Genomic DNA, 19,550 nt, shown 5'->3' on the forward strand with positions numbered 1-19,550 from the left:
CTAAGCTGCTTCTGGTGAACCAGAGCGGCACCTATTTATCTACTTGCACTTGAAATGCATGCTGTCTAATAACAGCTGGGTGAGTGAGATGTGCACGTCAACAGAAGTGAGATTCAAAATGACAGAGTGAATATAGCTTGGATTTTGTCCACCCCCCCTAAGGCTGGCAACACACACTATTCATAGAAAGAAGAACCGAAACAGTCTTGAGTAGATTGGCTGTCTTTTATTTAGCGTGTGCGTTGCTTAAATGTTGTTGCTGGCAGTTCCCCCTATCACGGTTTCATTTATAGCGGGAGGCAGTAGAAGACAGGAGTGCCTGGCGTGCTCTGGTCCATGGGGTCACGAAGAGTCAGACACGACTAAACAACAACAATAAACATAGCACAGTGGAAGAGATTAGCAGGTGAATCCCTTTCTGGTGTGGAAATAAGCAATAGAAAAATAGACTCAGGGGATGTTAAAAGTCCAGGGATAGGAACTTGAGTGGCGGATGGAAGCAGCAGCACTTGCTGGAATCATAGAAATGTTACACAAAACAACAGAATCATGGAGGTGAGGTAGAGGGTGGGATCCTTGCTGCTGGACTTATTTCTGAAAAGAGAGGAAGTAAGGCCACTTGAAGAATGCAACAGTTGGATATATGTGGTCGCTGTTAATGGGCAGGGAGCAGATCTGCTGTAGGTTGATATTCTTAGTTTGCCTGTTGTTATCCTTGGCTCCATCTATCATGATCTATCCTGCCTTACTTACCCAATGTTCTCAGCTGCCACTGTAAAGGTAAAGGTAAAGGTACCCCTGCCCGTACGGGCCAGTCTTGACAGACTCTGGGGTTGTGCGCCCATCTCACTTAAGAGGCCAGGGGCCAGCGCTGTCCGGAGACACTTCCGGGTCACGTGGCCAGCGTGACATTGCTGCTCTGGCGAGCCAGAGCTGCACACGGAAACGCCGTTTAGCTTCCTGCTGGTAAGCGGTCCCTATTTATCTACTTGCACCCGGAGGTGCTTTCGAACTGCTAGGTTGGCAGGCGCTGGGACCGAGCAGCGGGAGCGCACCCCGCCGCAGGGATTCGAACCGCCGACCTTTCGATCGGCAAGCCCTAGGCGCTGAGGCTTTAACCCACAGCGCCACCTGAGTCAGCCTCAATTGTGCAGCTGGCAGCAGATAACATCAGTTAGCTCTTCTGATGTGGGGAGCAGCGCAAGATTGCTGTAGCTCAGGGATGTGGAATCTTTCTAGGCTGACGGTTTCATTTCCCCACGCTTCACGGGCTAAGTTTTGACGGGTTACGATGGCGTCGGGTGAACTTCTGTTTTGCCCTGAGGTCTTCAAAAGAGCCCCTTTCCCAAATTCTATCTTGCACACCCTTTCAGCCTCCTTCCCATTTCTTAAATCTCCCCAGTTAGTGGTAGGCCTTGCAAGTGCAATGTATTTCCTCGAACACAATTGGTGACTGCTTACCTTTGCTCTGGGAGCACAGTGTAGGTCGTCTCCATGCCAGCATGGATGTGGTCGGTCACATGACAGTGCAGTAACCAAGTCCCAGGATACTTGGGTAACATTTCAACAGTTTGAAAAGTCCCAGGAAACAGATCAAAGACATCGGCCCGGTAGGTTCTGGTGTTCTTCTAGGGCAAGCACAAAAAACAACCACCTTACATCAGTAAACATTTTTGCAGCATCTTTGAAGTAATTAATTGGAAGTGATAAAATAAAATGAGTTAAGAATATTGTGGCAGAACTTTGAATGTATTTGTACTGGAAACATACAATTGGAAGAAAAATGCAGGCAACTTAATTTTTTAAAAAGTAAGTCAGAGCCATCTATGCCTACTTCCCCCTTATTGCATGAGGCAGAAATTGGTTTCAGTTTACAGTGGTGCCTCGCAAGACAAAAATAATCCGTTCCGCAAGTCTCTTGTCTAGCGGTTTTTTCGTCTTGCGAAGCATCCCTATTAGCGGATTAGCGCTATTAGCGGCTTAGCGGCTATTAGCGGCTTAGCGGCTATTAGCGGCTTAGCGGCTTAGAAAAAGGGGGGAAGGGAAAAGACTCGCAAGACGTTTTCGTCTTGCGAAGCAAGCCCATAGGGAAATTCGTCTTGTGAAGCGCCTCGAAAAACGGAAAACCCTTTCGTCTAGCGGGTTTTTCGTCTTGCGAGGCATTCGTCTTGCGGGGCACCACCCTTTGAAATTTGCACTTCTCTGAATTTTGCAATGCAGTTCTTTACCCAAGCAAAGGGTAAAGTGTGCATTAAAATGCATATACTGGTGAAAATAACAAGCAAAAATGCATTATATTATGGGGAATTGCTTTGTAAAAACATGTATATTAGGCAACATTGCATACAAAAAGGAGAAATTTACACTAAATGCAAATTTTCAAGAGGATAATAATTATTATAATTTTACTATTTATACCCCAATCATCTGACTGGGTTACCCCAGCCATTTCAACATATTGATGTCTAAATGTGAAGAACTAAACTTAACAATGGAAACGGAGAGAAACAAAAAACAACAAATTTGCCCATCCCTCATTTTATGTATTAGAAATAGCAACTTCGCCCAATCCAGTCCTGCTACTACCACCAGTTAAAACCAAAATCTGAAAAAACAGTGTGAGTTGTGGGGGGCAGTGGAGTTGGGGACTGTAGCTCTTTCCTATCGTTGCTTTCTTAAAAAGTTGCCTTACCATTGAATTAGGATAGAAATTGCTGGTCTGTAATTCTTTCCAGACCTGCCAGCTTGGAGACAGATAGGATGTTAAAGTAACTTACTGTAATCACAAAGTGCACATTTAGAACTTCCCCTACAAAAAAATCCTGAAAACTATAGTTTTCCCCTCACAGAGCTTCAATTTCAAGCGTTGTTAATGAACTACAGTTTCCAGAATTCTTTGAAGGAAGTCATGTGCTTTAAACGCCTGCTGTGGATCTGCCCAAACCCACTCTTACCCCTATTCCCAAACAAACTACCAATGAGCCCTTGTTGTTTGCCACTAATAACATTACATCAGGTAGAAGATGGCAGGCAATATTGTCAGCTGAAATCTCTGCCAGTCAGAATAGAAAACACTGGGACAGTTGAGCATAAAGCAGGTTTGTATATTCAGTTGACGAAGAGCATTCTCCAAAAAACGCATTATCATTCCTCCAACACTAAGTTTAAAATTAAAGGCAGGAACCAATCATCTTACCTTATAGTCGAAGCTGTGGCCGTGGAAATGTGCTGTGTGCATATCCACTTCGTTCCCCATCCCCATTAAGTACCAGCTGACTTTATCTCCAACGTGCATTGTAAGGCCATGCAAGTTTCCAAACAGCTTTCCGTTAATGGCTAATAATAATAATAATAATAATAATAATAATAATTTATTATTTATACCCCGCCCATCTGGCTGGGGTTCCCCAGCCACTCTGGGTGGCTTCCAACAAAACACTAAAATGCAATAACCCATTAAACATTAAAAGCTTCCCTAAACAGGGCTGCCTTTAGATGTCTTCTAAAAGTTTGGTAATTATTTTTCTCTGACATCTGGTGGGAGGGCGTTCCTCAGGGTGGGTGCCACTACCCAGAAGGCCCTCTGCCTGGTTCCCTGTAACTTGGCTTCTCGCAGCGAGGGAACCGCCAGAAGGCCCTCGGCGCTGGACTTCAGCGTCCGGGCAGAACAATGGAGATGGAGACGCTCCTTCAGGTATACAGGACCGAGGCCGTTTAGGGCTTTCAAGGTCAGCACCAACACTTTGAATTGTGCTCAGAAACGTACTGGGAGCCAGTGTAGGTCTTTCAAGACCGGTGTTATATGGTCTCGGCGGACGCTCCCTCTCACCAGTCTAGCTGCCGCATTCTGGATTAGTTGTAGTTTCCGGGTCACCTTCAAAGGTAGCCCCACATAGAGCACATTGCAGTGGTCCAAGCAAGAGATAACCAGAGCATGTACCACTCTGGCGAGACAGTCCGTGGGCAGGTAGGGTCTCAGCCTGCGTACCAGATGGAGCTGATAAACAGCTGCCCTGGACACAGGCTAAGGAACGAGAAGTTTATCATGAAGGCAAAAACTCTTCGACGGAACATGTGAATTTCAATACAATGAAGCTAATGGTAGGGCCAGTCCTCAAATACACTCTGCCTACTGAATTACAGGAGGCCAACTGTGAAGGAAACAAAGCGAGCAGGATGTTTGGAGCCCAGCTTCTAAAAGAGAAAAGGACCCAAGAGCTGCAATACAACCCATTCCATACAGTTTGGCAAGTATGTGGCAAATGTAATGAACACAGAATGTCTGATTAATGACTGGCAATTGTGGGTGTTGGAAGTATCCCATCGCCATAGAAACGTACCGTGCATCTTATTGCTTTCGATAAACTCCTCGTCTTCTTTGTTCACGGCTTCTGGGTTGCCAGCGTAAGTGTTGATATTTTCATCCAGGTACCAAGACAGGTTTTCATCAAACACCAAAAAAAGAACATTAAATTGAATTGGCTGTGCGGATGTGGAAAGTAATTGTACATGCTCCCTGCGACAGACTAGCAGTGTCCCAATTAATCCACTGTAGAGGTCCTGAAAGCAAAAAAAAGAATTACCTAGCGCCATTACTAAAATAATGGGGATGGGGAAATAGCATCTGACGAAATATTGGCCCACATCGAGTGCTTGGGATTAAGTCTAAGCTTCTGAAAGGCTGGCCAAGGGGCTGCTGTATCCTGCAGATGCCCTTCACAGATGGAGACCTCCGGAAGTCTGCTTCTAGAGGCCTCCTACTTGCAGTAATGGGAAGCCACTCAAATTGTGTCCAAGAATTGACAGGGGCAGCAATGGAGAAAGAGAAAGTGGTATTTTATTGCTGAGCAATAATGACCCAGTGGAATGGTTTTTCCAAAGGTAAAGGTAAAGGTAAAGGTAAAGGTACCCCTGCCCGTACGGGCCAGTCTTGACAGACTCTAGGGTTGTGCGCTCATCTCACTCTATAGGCAGGGAACCAGCGCTGTCCACAGACACTTCCAGGTCACGTGGCCAGCGTGACAAGCTGCATCTGGCGAGCCAGCGCAGCACACGGAACACCGTTTACCTTCCCGCTGGTAAGCGGTCCCTATTTATCTACTTGCACCCAGGGATGCTTTCGAACTGCTAGGTTGGCAGGCGCTAGGACCGAACGACGGGAGCGCACCCCGCCGCGGGGATTCGAACCGCCGACCATGCGATCGGCAAGTCCTAGGCGCTGAGGTTTTACCCACAGCGCCACCCGCGTCCAAAGCTCTAGCACCCTTAGGCTTTATACCTGAGTACATACATCATAAAACATGACATAATCGTATATAATCGCATATGGCAGCAAAAATCAAACCAGTGAGCGCATGCATAAACCTTGCCCCTGACCATGTAAAGAATCCTCCCCAACTACTGCTTTCCTCAGACGGTACATCAGCCTGACCTTTCCCCTGATTTATAGTAAGAAAGGAGAAAAGAAACTTATTTGCCCGTTACGATGTTGGTAACCCTCCTACACATCATCTGTTATAAACGGGGACATTGTGGTTAGCGTTTTCCTGTTTTTAGCTGCTGAGGGGCTTGCCTGGACAGAGGAAGGTGCCAGCACATCAGATTTCTTGCTTCCTACTATGTTGGCGAGCCATTGAGTGCATTAGAAGAACAAGGGGGGAGAAATGGGGCAGAGGTCATTTTGGATTTCTAAAATCTAAGCATTTAGCTCTGCAGAAGCCTTCATGATTCAAACACCCTTCGTATACATGAATATATAGAAATCATCATAAAGATATATGGTTATATATGGATAGATGATTATATAGAAATCATAAGGGTAAAATTCATCCAGGTGGTCCAGCTTCACCACCACTCCTTAGTCATTGGTGCTGCAGTGGCAGTAAGGCACGGGAAAATCAGGTGTGGCAGGGACAGATTGAGGGAGACCTTGGAACTAAAGCCGTCCCATTTCCCAGATAAGGGCAAAAAAATAATAATAAGCCAATCCTGGAGCTGCCATAGTTATTTCCCCTCCCACTGAAACCAACGACAGGAGAAATAAAATCTGGAAACCAAGTACATAAAAGGAGGGGGAATCTGCCCCACAACCTTCTAACCCTGGTTTGTGCAGGCCTGGCAAGGCTTCAGAAATGGTAGCTCCACCACCATGACTCCGTATTTTTCTGGCCTATGTTGCTATATATTTAAAAGGTTAGATCCAGTTTTAAGTTTGTCACATTTAGGTCCCATTGAGATCAATGAGATTTAAATCATGACTAAATTTTCAGATGGATTTAAATGGGACCTAACCTAGTCTGGATCCAACCCCTTCTATACACATCCATTATAGATGAAAGTTGGCTTGCCACTTCCAAAGTACTTTGAAAACTGATTCTGCCTCTACCTTTTCCTCCCCGCCGCTCTTAAAAGCTCTGCTTCCAGAAGAGTTTGAAGAAGAGGAGTTTGGATTTGATATCCTGCTTTATCACTACCCGAAGGAGTCTCAAAGCGGCTAACAATCTCCTTTCCCCTCCTCCCCCACAACAAACACTCTGTGGGGTGAGTGAGGCTGAGAGACATCAGAGAAGTGTGACTAGCCCACGGTCACCCAGCAGCTGCATGTGGAGGAGCGGGGAATCGAACCCGGTTCACCAGATTACGAGTCTACCCCCTTAACCACTACACCACACTACACCCAGATTACATGGGGCCAATCCCATTGTCTCCATCAAGATTTCAACAAAGTCAGATGACTCGTTGTTTAGTAAGGAATGAAGCCATTGTAGGGGGGCTGGTGAAGAAGTGTTCTGTGCCCAGGTAAGGGAACGGATTTGGTAACAGCCATTAAAAACACACCTTAACTTTATCCACAGCTGAGTAATATGCCCAAGGGATACAGTCGGAATCCCCTTCAGCAGGACCAGATCTCTTTGGTATTTTCCAGACATACTCTCTGACTGCACCTGCATGAAACAGATATTTAAAATTGATAAAATCATGCATAGCATGGAGTAATAATAATAATAATTTATTATTTATACCCCGCCCATCTGGCTGGGTTTCCCCAGCTACTCTGGGCGGCTTCCAGCAAAATATTAAATACAGTGGTCTGTTAAACATTAAAAGCTTCCCTAAACAGGGCTGGCTTCAGATGTCTTCTAAAAGTCTGGTAGTTGTTCTTCTTTTCAACAGCTGGTGAGAGGGTGTTCCACAGGGTGGGTGCCACTACTGAGAAGGCCCTCTGCCTGGTTCCCTGTAACGTGGCTTCTCGCAGTGAGGGAACCGCCAGAAGGCCCTCGGCGCTGGACCTCAGTTCTGGGCAGAACGATGGGGGTGAAGAAAGGGGAATAGAGGAAACTTTTTTCTCACTCTCTCATAAGACTAAAACTCATGGGCATCCAATAAAGCTGCCCCTCTGCCCACATTGGCAGGGAAGCCCTGACAGCAAGGAGCACCCCAATGCACCCACCACAAGTGGGTGGAAGCTACTACTGATGGCATCCCTGCTGGCAGGTGACAGGCAGAAAGCCCCAAAAAGCAGCATTTCATGGACAGGACTGGATCCTGTGCTGACTCTGTTCCCACCATGTGACAAGAATGCACCTCCTCTAGGTCTGTGTAGTGCAGTAGCCTGAAAACTGGTGTAGCATAGGGATATTTTTTCTGCTCTCCACCTTCTGCCCTGGCTGGTGTGAGCAGTTGGGCTGTGGATGCACAATTGCCTGCCTAGGGTAAAGGTCAATCCCTGCCACTGGTGGCCTAGGGTTAGGACTGTGTCCTATGATGAGAGACACAAGATAGGCATTCTTGGTGGCTCCACGCCCTTCCCCTTCAGATTCACCAACACTAAATCGTATCATCTTCCAAAGGTTTTTGCAAAAAACTGAACAGGAGGAATTAAGTCCTTGTGAGTTTTCACCTGCTCCACATTCTCTGCTTCTTTTGTCCTTTTGTTATTATTATCCCCATTCTACAGACCTTGAGGCAAGGAAAACAAGATTTTAAAAAGTGAGAGAAATAACGAATGAGACTATCACCTGAACTGGTTTCGGCTGCGTCGGCAAAGTCAGTTTTCACTCCTTGTGCATGAATAGAATAAGGTCTGGAAGCCATGTTTTTAAAAATAATTGTGATTTTATCCCCAACATTTGCAACAAGTAGTGGACCTTGGAGAGATTAAAAACAAATATGTTCTCTAAGACACAGCATTAAAGGAAATTCCAAAGTGCTTTGGAAAACAAAACTGCAAAGACTGATCAGTGCAAAGGAAACCTACAGGCGCTTAAGGCTCAAATTAAATTGCTAGGGCTCTTAAGCACTTAACAGTGTACTTAAATTCAATTGACTTTAATTATATGTAAGCGGGTTTAATTTTCTCTGGATTAAATCCAGTGTTGAGTCTTAAACTTTATCTACAAGACATTGATCTGGTTCAAGCATAATGCTAACACACAGTCTAATGCAGTGGTGAGGAACCTGTGGCCCTGCAGATGCAGCACATCAAAAAAAGTGCTAATTGCGACATACAGAAGCTGCTGCCTCCTTTCATCCTTACTTGAGACCCACACGGCAAAATTCAGTTCATGCCAATATAACGTTCAATAGTTGTTCTTTCAATTTATAAAGCCAGTACCTAGAATTCCCAGGTGCTCTTTTTCTTCCTTCCTTTCTTTGGCGGTGCTGAATGATTTGTCAGTATATTCTCGATAAACAACCTTCTTGTATTTTGACCCAATGAACTTATCGTTTTTATTTAAGAATGAATTCCCTGGGCTGAAGGGGGGGAAAGTGAAGGATACATTTGAATATGAGAACCAATAAAGTTAAGAGGCACTGGTCAAAAACTCCAGGTATCATTTATGTAACTGCAAATGTGAAAATGTGTTTTACACAAACACATAGACCATCCATATTCCATCTTCCAACCAGGTAGGCAAAAGGCATTATCAGAATTCAAGGACAAATTTCAGTCAGGCAAAAATGCTAAAGGAGAGTGCAAATTCCTGAGGACTAGATAGACAGGCTTCAAAAGACACCTTTGGTCACTGGGCCTAAGATTCCCCACTCTTGAGTTAAAGGAAGGAACTAATGAGACGCCATTCTGCTTATGGCTGGTTGACACCTCCATGTTATGGTTAGGAAAGTGTGAGGTGTCTTGCCCCATCTACTTTGGGGGTTGGCCCCATCCACTGCTGGAAAGTGGGATGGGACAATTTTCCACTATGCCTGCAAACAAGACTGAAGCTCAGGAGGGAGCAAACACAGGGAAGACGTGCTCCATGTCTGACTTTCCAAAGGACCTGTCTACCTGAGAGGTCCCGATCTTGGCCTCCAGCAGGCCTACCTGACCTGTTAAATTGCAGCCACACTATCTCAGTAAGTCATGTCAGAAAAGTCCATAGCTATTCTGGAGCAATAATCCCCCTGCCTGTAATGAGAGTTTAACCAGAGACTGGTAGAGATAAGTGCCTGCAGCCCCATGCTTAAAAGCAAGGGTCATTTCATGCCTTGCCGGGTTTAGCAGATCTTACAACTCCAACCACTTCTGACCACTGGTCATGTATCTGAGTTGTATCCAGTTGGAGAAGGCTGCTTTACAGAATGGCAAACCTTATCAGCAAAACAGTGGGTGGAAACTTAAATAGAGGAAACTTAAAATCCTGTTGCATCTTAAGTGCTTTGGTATTGTAAGACCCTAGGTCTTGAGTCAACAGTGCCCTTTACTACACTCTGCGAATGTGGCTTTGTGTTAATCAAAGGGTTTGTCTGTCCTCGGAGATGATATGGAGATGTTTTGTGCCAGTCCTAAATATTTTTCACACTCTACATAAAAAAGAAACTCATCCCTTGTGCATTCATAAAATAATCCACAAAGGGAAGCCGGAAGCAGGGAAAAAGTGCTCCCTATGAAATCTGCTGCATGAAATGCATAATAGTAGCATCAGCAACACAAGTAGGTTCCCACTGTGGTGGGAAGGTAAACAGCATTTCCTTGCACTCTACTATCACCACTAGTGATACTAGACACCACCTAATTATTGTTTGCCATGTATTCATTACATTTTACATTTAAATATGGGAGAGAAGTATTGTTTTATTTTTCCCACCATTCCTCCAAAGAGCTTAAGGATAGCTGTGTGGTCCCCTGCCCCACCCTTGTACATTTAATTCTCACAACAAATTTGTGAGGTAGGTAAGGCTAATAGCTGGTGACTAGGCTGGTGAGGATTTTGACTTGGGTCTCACCGAGCCTAGTCCAACCACTTGGGATCCATGCCTGCTACAAAAGGATGGAAAGGAAAAGTGAGCGATCTCAGATATGCTTTGCTAGGAATTTATTGTTTGCTCTGGCCTTACCTTTCATGATGGAAGTGATGCCTCTCCTGCTCCCAGGTCCTGCTGGGGGAATAGTCCCATTCTATTTCTACTGCTGCAATGTAATAGGTCTTTTCATGGGTATATACCTCATTATCCTCTGGTGATGAAGCACACTTCCTCACTTCATAGGTTTGTCTCATACCCCCTGTGAAATGATCTGTAGTCATGCAGGCCACTTCAAATACCCCTGGAGAAACAAAGAGAGAAAGCTAACCAATGAATCCAAACCAAACACACCTAGGAAATGTGATGGCCTGGCCTGCATTACAGGAACTAAAATAATGGAGGACCCTCATTAGGCTACGTACACATCAAGCATTTGAAAAAGCAGAGGATCCTGGAAACCCTTCAGAGCTACAGTCCCTAACACCCTTAGGCAACTATAGTCTCTTGCAGCAAAAACAACAAAGTGTATTGTGGAGTCTTAAAGACTAAAACACTTATTATGGTATCAGCTTTCCTGAAGTGGGTGTCAGCTCACTTCTTCAAATGAATGAAGTGTTATCCCGAGCTGCAGAGATGTGTAATATATAAATTGGTCAAGATGAAGAAGCGGGTCAAGTGGAATATTTTTCAATGTAACACACTGAGGATTCAGAGACAGGCACAATTTTAAAAAATAAATAAAAATAAACCAGCTTTCTTTTTAACCCAAGTGAAGGGCAGAGGTCAGCAAACTTTTTCAGCAGGGGGCTAGTCCACTGTCCCTCAGACCTTGTGGGGGACCAGACTATATTTTGAAAGGGGAAAAAATGAACGAATTCCTATGCCCCACAAATAACCCAGAGATGCATTTTAAATAAAAGGACACATTCCACTCATGTAAAAACACACTGATTCCCAGACCGTTCGTGGGCTGGATTTAGAAGGCGATTGGGCCGGATCCGGCCCCCGGGCCTTAGTTTGCCTACCCATGGGTCACACTCAGCAGAAAAGAGAAGGACCAGAATACTATTTACTCATTACACAATTGAAGGTTCTCAAGAGAAGGATACAAGAGAGAAAAACCAACTCCAAACATGCTCCACTAATTCTTAGCATTTCCAACAGGAGTGCACACTAGACCACCTCCTAGACCTGAGCTAGAGCAGGGGTTTTCCAAGCTTTTTACACATATGGCCCACTTGAGAATGCTGAAAATTACCAAGGCCTGCCAGTCACAAAATGGTGGTGCAGGGGTAGAGCCAACTACAAAACAGTGTCGGATGGAGGCAGAGTTTTGCATAATCAGCTAGCAGTTACTGGTATAATTTTCCATTGATATCTAACCTCGCTTTGGAAATTGCTCAACTTTGCCACAGAAATTTCATTGGGGTGAGAGTTGCATAATTAAGTTTTCTTCAAACTAAGTACAAGATTAAGGAGAGATAGTGACTCGGTTTCCCCCTTTTAGAAATAATTTACTGGTCCAGAGACTGTAAACTGAGAAGTTCATATAACCAAATGTATGGCTGGGATGTCTAGGCAAGAGTTTAAAATTAGTAAGTACAATTGTTGTTATTCACCTTCTGAGTCAAGCTTCATAAGAGCTGTGAGAGAGCTATGTGGAAAGAGATTAGCTGTATCCCTTCTTCCTCCTTTAGTCAAAAAGGTATTTCCTGAAAAATGTATTCCATGAATGTCAACCTCTGAACCCAAGCCAATCAAATGCCACGAAACGGTGTCTCCACCACACATCTCAAGGCCTTCCTGGCTTCCATACATGTATCCATTTAAGGCTGCAAAAGAAGGGTGCAAATTGATGCTTAAACACATTCAGTGTCAAAATCCCACAACTAACATAATATAGTTCAATAGCAAAAAGGAAAGATGTATACTATGTGCTTACAGTCTTTGCAAATTAAACAAGCCATCAGCTTCCATCTATTTGAAATATTTAATAACGCATGTAGTCCAATCCTATGTATCTTTATTCAGACATAAATTTCACCCTGCTAATAGGGCTTACATCTAATTAAACATGCATCTATACACATATTTGCTGTCTTATCTGGATTCTGCTCCAAGTCACACAGGAGTGAATCGTAGAATCTTAGGATTGGATTCAGCTAAGTCCTACTCAGACTCACTGGAATTAATGAATCTAACAACGTAAGGAAAGCCAGTTGAATCAGGTCAATAGCCCATCTGGTCCAGCATCATGTTCCACAGTGGCCACAAGAAACCCATAAGCAGGATCCGACCACAATAGCATTCTTCCTTCCTGGGGTTTTCAGCAACAAGTGTTGCTTCCTCTGACTGCAGCCATCATGGCTAGTATTCACTGATAGCTCTCTCCTCTGTGAATTTGCCTAATTCTCTGTTAAAGCCATCCAAGTCGGTGACCATCACTGCTTCCTGTGGGAGTGTGTGCCATAGTTCATGTGCTGAATGAATAATTATTTCATGGAACAGTGGCTTCTTGATTGAAAGCACCCAAGTCTCCGAAACTGTTTCTCCTACTGCCCAAGGAATGAGAGAATGATAGACTGCAATCTCATTCCCCATTACTCGCTGAGAAACACAGAGCAATTCTAACTATAGAAATTCTAACTAAACTCCTTTCAGGAAGAATTTCACCCCACACTTTTTGCTGGTTAAGTTCCTGGTGGCTGTATCATGTGACTGAGCACAAGGAAGTTTGGAATAGGCCTCGGTCTCTCCTTGTTCCACATCTGCCATGCTCCCAGAATGCCCATTTTGGAGGCTTGCACCTATGTAAGTTCCAATGGCTTACGTTCCATGGGCTGATCCCCAGATGCAGAGCATCCCCATGAAGCAGACTGAAGCAGCTGCCTTGGGTGGCAGAACCTCAGTGGGGAACAGCCCCAGCCACCACTGCTGGAGAAGGGGCCGCAGCATTGGCTTCTGGGTTCTGCTGGGATCTTGCCAGAAACTGGAAGCCATTGCCACATCTCATGGGGGGAAGGGGCCCTGTCAGAACCTGGAAACTGTACAACCCCAGTTAGTGAGGTGGGCAGTGGCAGCAGCTGGGGAAGACGGCACTTTACCATTTTGCCTCAGGCGGCAAAAAGGGACAGGCCGCCCCTGCCCATCTGAGCCAGGGTGAGAGACCTTCCCCAGAGACCTTCTCTGAATAAGTGTTTGTTTGGGGAGGTGATTGGGTGGAGAGATGGGGTAAAGAATTTGCCTTCATCGTTTCCATAAACAAAACAAAACGGTAAAATTACAATGCATCTTGTTGGATTCCTGGAAATCTTCATCCTCCTTATTAATCTGCGTAAGATTTCCTCCAGATAGCGCAATATTGTCATCCAGATACCAGCTCAGATTCTCATCGAATACTGTGGCGAGGAGGGAAAACTCCTTGTCTACATTTTTCTGTGGAAAAGAGCAAGTGTAAAGTGGGGGGGACACATGTGGGAAAACGCTATTAAACTGGCTGGGGCTAGCTACAGTGGTACCTCGGATTAAGATATTGCAGAGGAGAATGGTAGATACATTAAATCTCTACAAGATTCCCCAGGTAAGATATATGGCATATAGGAATGTTTTTCTTCTTTTCTGAGTAGACCAATTAGGTAATATTTATTTTATAGTTCCACTCAGAGCATGGATGTGTAGCCACAGTTGGGGAACACCTGAACTAAGCTCCTCAGACATACAGTGCTACCTCAGGTTAAGTACTTAATTCGTTCCAGAGATCCGTTCTTAACCTGAAACTGTTCTTAACCTGAAGCACCACTTTAGCTAACTCATCCTGAAGCAAAGTTCTTAACCTGAGGTACTATTTCTGGGTTAGTGGAGTCTGTAACCTGAAGCGTCTATAACCCGAGGTACCACTGTATCTGTAAAACTACGTGCAACTCCTTATCCAACTAATGAAACATCCTTACAAACGCCTTTCAGGTTCTGGGGTGCTCTTTTTCAAATCACCCAGCAAATGACTTCCTATGCTGCTGGAGATTAGAAAGTCAGGGCTCAACCACACTTCTTGCCACCTTCCCTCAGGAAAACTCACTGTTTACCGCTGAACTGGAGCAAACATCAACTGAGTCTTCTATGTAAAGGAGACAACTCCTAGGGGCTGAGGTCTCTTTGCCCCCCCCCAATAAAATATTTGAGGAGGCAGACCCCCCTAAGATGATGAGCATTGTCATTCAAATGGTGTGTGTGTGTCACATCTTGTGATCTATTGGGGAGGGGGCTTATCTGGGAGCCCCCAATATTTTATCTAAGTTGGCACCCCTGATGTTTGCTCCGACTTAGCACTAAAAAAAAAGGTTTTCTGGAGGATAGCAGTGGGGCAAAGGCCATAGCTGTCAACGTTTCTCTTTTTTAAGGGAAATTCCCTTATTCCGAATAGGATTCCTCGCAAGAAAAGGGAAAAGTTTATGGGACTGGCAGAAATGACCGGCAGAATCCGAGACCAGGGAAAAGAGTCAGCGGAAGAAGATTGGAAGAAATTTAAGGACTATTTGCAGAAATACTGCAAAATTAATGAATGTTAGATTGATGTTGGACAGAAATTAATTGGTTTCCAGCTGTAATGTGAAGGAGTAATAAGTTAAATTAAGCCACAATAAGTTATAATAAGGATTTGTTGAGTTAAGAATTTGAATTGGAATACAAAAGGGGGAGGTGAGGGGAGGTCTGGGAAATAAGATAATGAAGAAAGTAATGCAAATTATATTTGTTATTTGTTTTGTTTTTTTGTATTTTTGTTATTCTTTTTGTGCATATCTGTTTTTGCTTCTTTGTTTGTGTTTTGTATTAATTTGGAAAAACTTAATAAATATTTTTTTTTTTTTAAAAAAAGGGAAAAGTTTACAGCTATGGCAAAGGCAATGAGTCAATGTGGTGCCCACAGGCACCAGTGTGCCCCCAGTATGGCAGCCAAGAAAAATCTAAGCAAGTATCTTCTTAAAAATCAATAAATCCCTGCTCACCTCCTTTTTTCAGTGACTCAGTCTCTACTACATTGAACGCATCCCCTTAAAAATGACCACACCTCATTCGATGCCAGAATTTGACACCTATCCTCTCTTCTGCTCCTCTGTTAAGAACAGAAGCACCTCTATCTGTGAGGGTGGATGGTGGTGGCTGATGTAGGTGCCGTTGGGGCGGGGAGAGGTATGCCCACACCATTTTGTCTTTAAGATGTGGCAGCCATTATGCTATGCCCCTGAAGCAGCCATTTTGTGACCAACACTCACCAGTGTTTCTCAAAATCCCAAATGTGCAGCTGGCACCAAAAAGGTAGGTGATACAAAGAAGAGGATTTCAATTATTCCTGCATTACCTGTTTCCCTGAAGGAAGCAGTGATCCTTTCCTGCACACCAAGAATGGGCCCACTAGGCCAGAGCTGGTGTCCTTGATTGAATCTGATGCTGAATAATAAATCCAAGTAAGGCAATCTGGATCGTCCGGAGTAGGACCCACAGTTTCAGGAACCTCCCACTCATAAGTGAATTTCTCTCCAGGATTCACATGCGAGGATGGGCTTGCAGGTCCTACATTAAGTTCATCATCAAGAAAGAAATGCCCCTAAGTAGTTGTAACATGGGAAGCATGTTAAGAAAGTTGGTTTACCTCCTCCAATGGATGCAACGCAAGATTTACATCATTCTCTTAAGATAAATATTCACCTCCAGAGATGGTGTTGTAGAAGGCACCCTCATTGTCTTTGTTGTAACTCAGCCCATGCGGCTGAATGCTGAAAGGGCGTGTTGCCCTGTTAAGAAACGTCACCTGGATGGTCTCACCAACTTCTGCCCTCATGACAGGTCCTAGTTAAAAATGCACAAACCCAACAACACAAATTAAAAGTATTATATCTTAATCATGGTTGCAGCTCAAACACACTTGCCTCTCAGCAAAAGCACTTGAATAAGGTGTGGTCCAAAGCTTGTATGGAGATGTGGCTTAGGAAGGGTCCCAAGCGTCAGCTGGCAAGCTGCTCTCATGACCCCCCCATGGAAACATCTTGGTGGGAGTGGTCAGACGGGAAGGAAGAGGTCAAAGAACTGCAGGAATCTGACCCATGGGAGGAGCCCAATGGAGTGGGAGGTGATCAACAGGACCTGGTGGAGGACTTTGGCCCCAGGGAGAGGTCCAGCAGATAGGGAGGTGGTGACCTAGACCTAGGAGAAGGGCCAAATGGGTTGTCAGGAGAATGGCCTGCCTCAGTGTCATTGGATGGGGTATCCCAGCCAGTCAGTGTGTTGCCCCTGGAAGCGCCCTCTGACAACATAGATCTACTGTCCTCAGGAGAGGCGCAGAGGGATAAACCTGACCGTGAGTCAGCCCTATCATCTCTACCTCCATCACCAAAAATGCAGAAGTGACTGCACTGGTGTGAACAGACTCCTCATGCCCAGCCTACTTGCTCTCCCAGAGTGGAAAAACACTATAGATAAGTCAGAACTTAGATCGTTTTTTAAAAAGGATTTAAAAAATCCTGTGGGAAATGTCGTTTTAAACAATTCTTGCTCTCTGGCACCATCTAGTGTTACATGTTTAAAATACATTCAATTTGTTGTTTCTTTACTAATGTAGCTGAGTCCCCAGTTTTGAGTCTTCATACCTCAACCACATGAATGAAGGTGCCCACCCTGCTCTTCAAAGGGAATGCTCAGAGAGTGTGTCAAATGTTGTGTCACTGTCTTTTTTCTGCCTATCTCCCATGCTTCCTGACTTTGTAGCTGTTGGAACTCCACTCGGCCAAGCCGATAAGGCCTCCTCTTCCTCCAAACTGAGCCTTTGATATCGCCTCTGACGTGTTTAATGACCTGAGCTTTTGATGAGGCCTCAAGCACATTCTATCCAGCACAGGGAAGAGACGAGAGGTTTGGCTACATTGTAAAGAGCTTTATTTCTAAACTACACAGAACAGAAGAGACATCCTCTCTCTATGAAAGCAGAGAGCAACCGAAACAAAGGAACAAAGGAAACAGGAAACCACTAACGTCACATCCCGTCTCCCTTTCCCGTGAGACTGCAAGGTCTCTGGAATGTAAACAGAGTCCTGTGACTCCACGCAGCTGCTCAGTGAGAAACAGAAACTAACAGTAACCAGTAACCCTACTTACGTTTGGGTGCTGTAGAGAATTTTGGAATAAAACTTTTAATGCTAACAATTGACTCAAGAGCCCGAGCACAGGGTCTGCTAGTGGGGGCCACGACAGTGGCATTTTGACTCTGGGCATGATGTTCCCCACTCCTGCTTTAAAGGACTGTTTCGGTTTCTTTAGTGTCAAGTCTCAGGCTCCCATCCACAGTCACTTTGGGTAAAACCACATTGCCAGACCTCTTTGTAATCAGACACCAAACTAGTGACACCACTGCCTTTACCTCTCAAAAGGCTTATTGTCTTCAGCCTTGAAAGACTCAGCCTAGGAAACTGAAAATCTCCTCTGCTTTTGATTGCCAGAGGCTAAAAACAGTCTTACCTAAAAGACCAAGATGTTCTTCACTAGGGAGCCTCTTCCGGCGCTGTGAAAATTCACTGCTGGTATACTCAACGAAAAGAGCTTTTTTGTAAGATCCACCAATCCTTTGTTCGCTTTTTTCAAAAAATGTCTTGGACTCCCTGTGCAGCAACACAAATTATTTTCAAGAGCTGCATTCAGTTAACGGCAAAGAGAAAGACATTCTACACCATACTAAAATTGTTCAGTCCTCATCTCATTCTAATTTCTTCTGTTGTTTGGCTTTGAATGGCATAACTTGGAATCAAAGTGATTTGGATGGTAGGACTCCACTTGGAGGCCCAAATGGTCAGTCTTACTGGCAGCATGGAAGAACTACAATGGAGGGATTTTAAAGGAGCAAAAGGTAACAACATTTGCTTCCACACTGGGAATTTGCTATGGACTAGCCACACTTCCATTCACTGACTCTTTACACGACATTCTGAACAACTTTTTTTAAAAAAATCAATGGAATAGCTGCACTATTTCCCCAGGTGCAGATGTCCTCTTGTGCTGCTGTTCTGGCTAGTCATGACCTGTATCAATTGCTCTATTTCCTAGATTGCTGGTGACATTCCCTTCCCTGTCTCTCCTCTCTAGGAATCAATTCTATCACATAGAATCATAGAATCATAGAATTGGAAGAGACCACAAGGGCCATCGAGTCCAACCCCCTGCCAAGCAGGAAACACCATCAGAGCACTCCTGACATATGGTTGTCAAGCCTCTGCTTAAAGACCTCCAAAGAAGGAGACTCCACCACACTCCTTGGCAGCAAATTCCACTGTCGAACAGCTCTAACTGTCAGGAAGTTCTTCCTAATGTTTAGGTGGAATCTTTTTTCTTGTAGTTTGGAACCATTGCTCCGTGTCCGCTTCTCTGGAGCAGCAGAAAACAACCTTTCTCCCTCCTCTTTGTGACATCCTTTTATATATTTGAACATGGCTATCATATCACCCCTTAACCTCCTCTTCTCCAGGCTAAACATGCCCAGCTCCCTTAGCCATTCCTCATAAGGCATCGTTTCCAGGCCTTTGACCATTTTGGTTGCCCTCCTCTGGACACGTTCCAGTTTGTCAGTGTCCTTCTTGAACTGTGGTGCCCAGAACTGGACACAGTACTCCAGGTGAGGTCTGACCAGAGCAGAATACAGTGGCACTATTACTTCCCTTGATCTAAATGCAATACTCCTATTGATGCAGCCCAGAATTGCATTGGCTTTTTTAGCTGCCGCGTCACACTGTTGGCTCATGTCAAGTTTGTGGTCAACCAAGACTCCTAGATCCTTTTCACATGTACTGCTCTCAAGCCAGGTGTCACCCATCTTGTATTTGTGCCTATCATTTTTTTTGCCCAAGTGCAATACTTTACATTTCTCCCTATTAAAATTCATCTTGTTTGTTTTGGCCCAGTTCTCTAATCTGTCAAGGTCGTTTTGAAGTGTGATCCTGTCCTCTGGGGTGTTAGCCACCCCTCCCAGTTTGGTGTCATCTGCAAATTTGATCAGGATGCCCTTGAGTCCATCATCCAAGTCATTGATAAAGATGTTGAATAAGACCGGGCCCAAGACAGAACCCTGTGGCACCCCACTAGTCACTCTTCTCCAGGATGAAGAGGAACCATTGATGAGCACCCTTTGGGTTCGGTCAGTCAGCCAGTTACAAATCCACTGAGTGGTAGCATAGTCAAGACCGCATTTTACCAGCTTCTTTACAAGAATATCATGGGGCACCTTGTCAAATGCCTTGCTGAAATCAAGGTAGGCTACATCCACTGCG

General features: G+C 44.6%; 1 protein-coding gene across 4 annotated transcripts in view; it reads right to left on the minus strand.

Annotated features, from left to right (window-relative positions):
- CP (ceruloplasmin) overlaps positions 1 to 19,550 on the minus strand; it is a 37,251-nt gene that overhangs the window by 498 nt on the left and 17,203 nt on the right. For 2 of the 4 annotated variants that reach the window (XM_079977688.1, XM_079977691.1), the window contains 13 exons: positions 17,752 to 17,891; positions 15,949 to 16,089; positions 15,602 to 15,813; positions 13,530 to 13,680; positions 11,865 to 12,077; positions 10,339 to 10,546; positions 8,615 to 8,754; positions 8,019 to 8,147; positions 6,838 to 6,944; positions 4,341 to 4,560; positions 3,197 to 3,336; positions 1,462 to 1,625; positions 207 to 594 (listed from right to left, as the gene is read on the minus strand). In XM_079977688.1, the coding sequence (XP_079833814.1) occupies positions 519 to 594; positions 1,462 to 1,625; positions 3,197 to 3,336; positions 4,341 to 4,560; positions 6,838 to 6,944; positions 8,019 to 8,147; positions 8,615 to 8,754; positions 10,339 to 10,546; positions 11,865 to 12,077; positions 13,530 to 13,680; positions 15,602 to 15,813; positions 15,949 to 16,089; positions 17,752 to 17,891 (2,041 nt within the window). In that variant the 3' untranslated portion in view covers positions 207 to 518. Of the gene's footprint in view, positions 1 to 206; positions 595 to 1,461; positions 1,626 to 3,196; positions 3,337 to 4,340; positions 4,561 to 6,837; positions 6,945 to 8,018; positions 8,148 to 8,614; positions 8,755 to 10,338; positions 10,547 to 11,864; positions 12,078 to 13,529; positions 13,681 to 15,601; positions 15,814 to 15,948; positions 16,090 to 17,751; positions 17,892 to 19,550 lie in introns of those variants that run through there. The other 2 variants (XM_079977690.1, XM_079977689.1) reach the window with 2 other exon arrangements.

This window comes from Podarcis cretensis (assembly GCF_951804945.1).
Source record: "Podarcis cretensis genome assembly, chromosome: 5".
In the NCBI taxonomy this organism is placed as follows: Eukaryota; Metazoa; Chordata; class Lepidosauria; order Squamata; family Lacertidae; genus Podarcis; species Podarcis cretensis.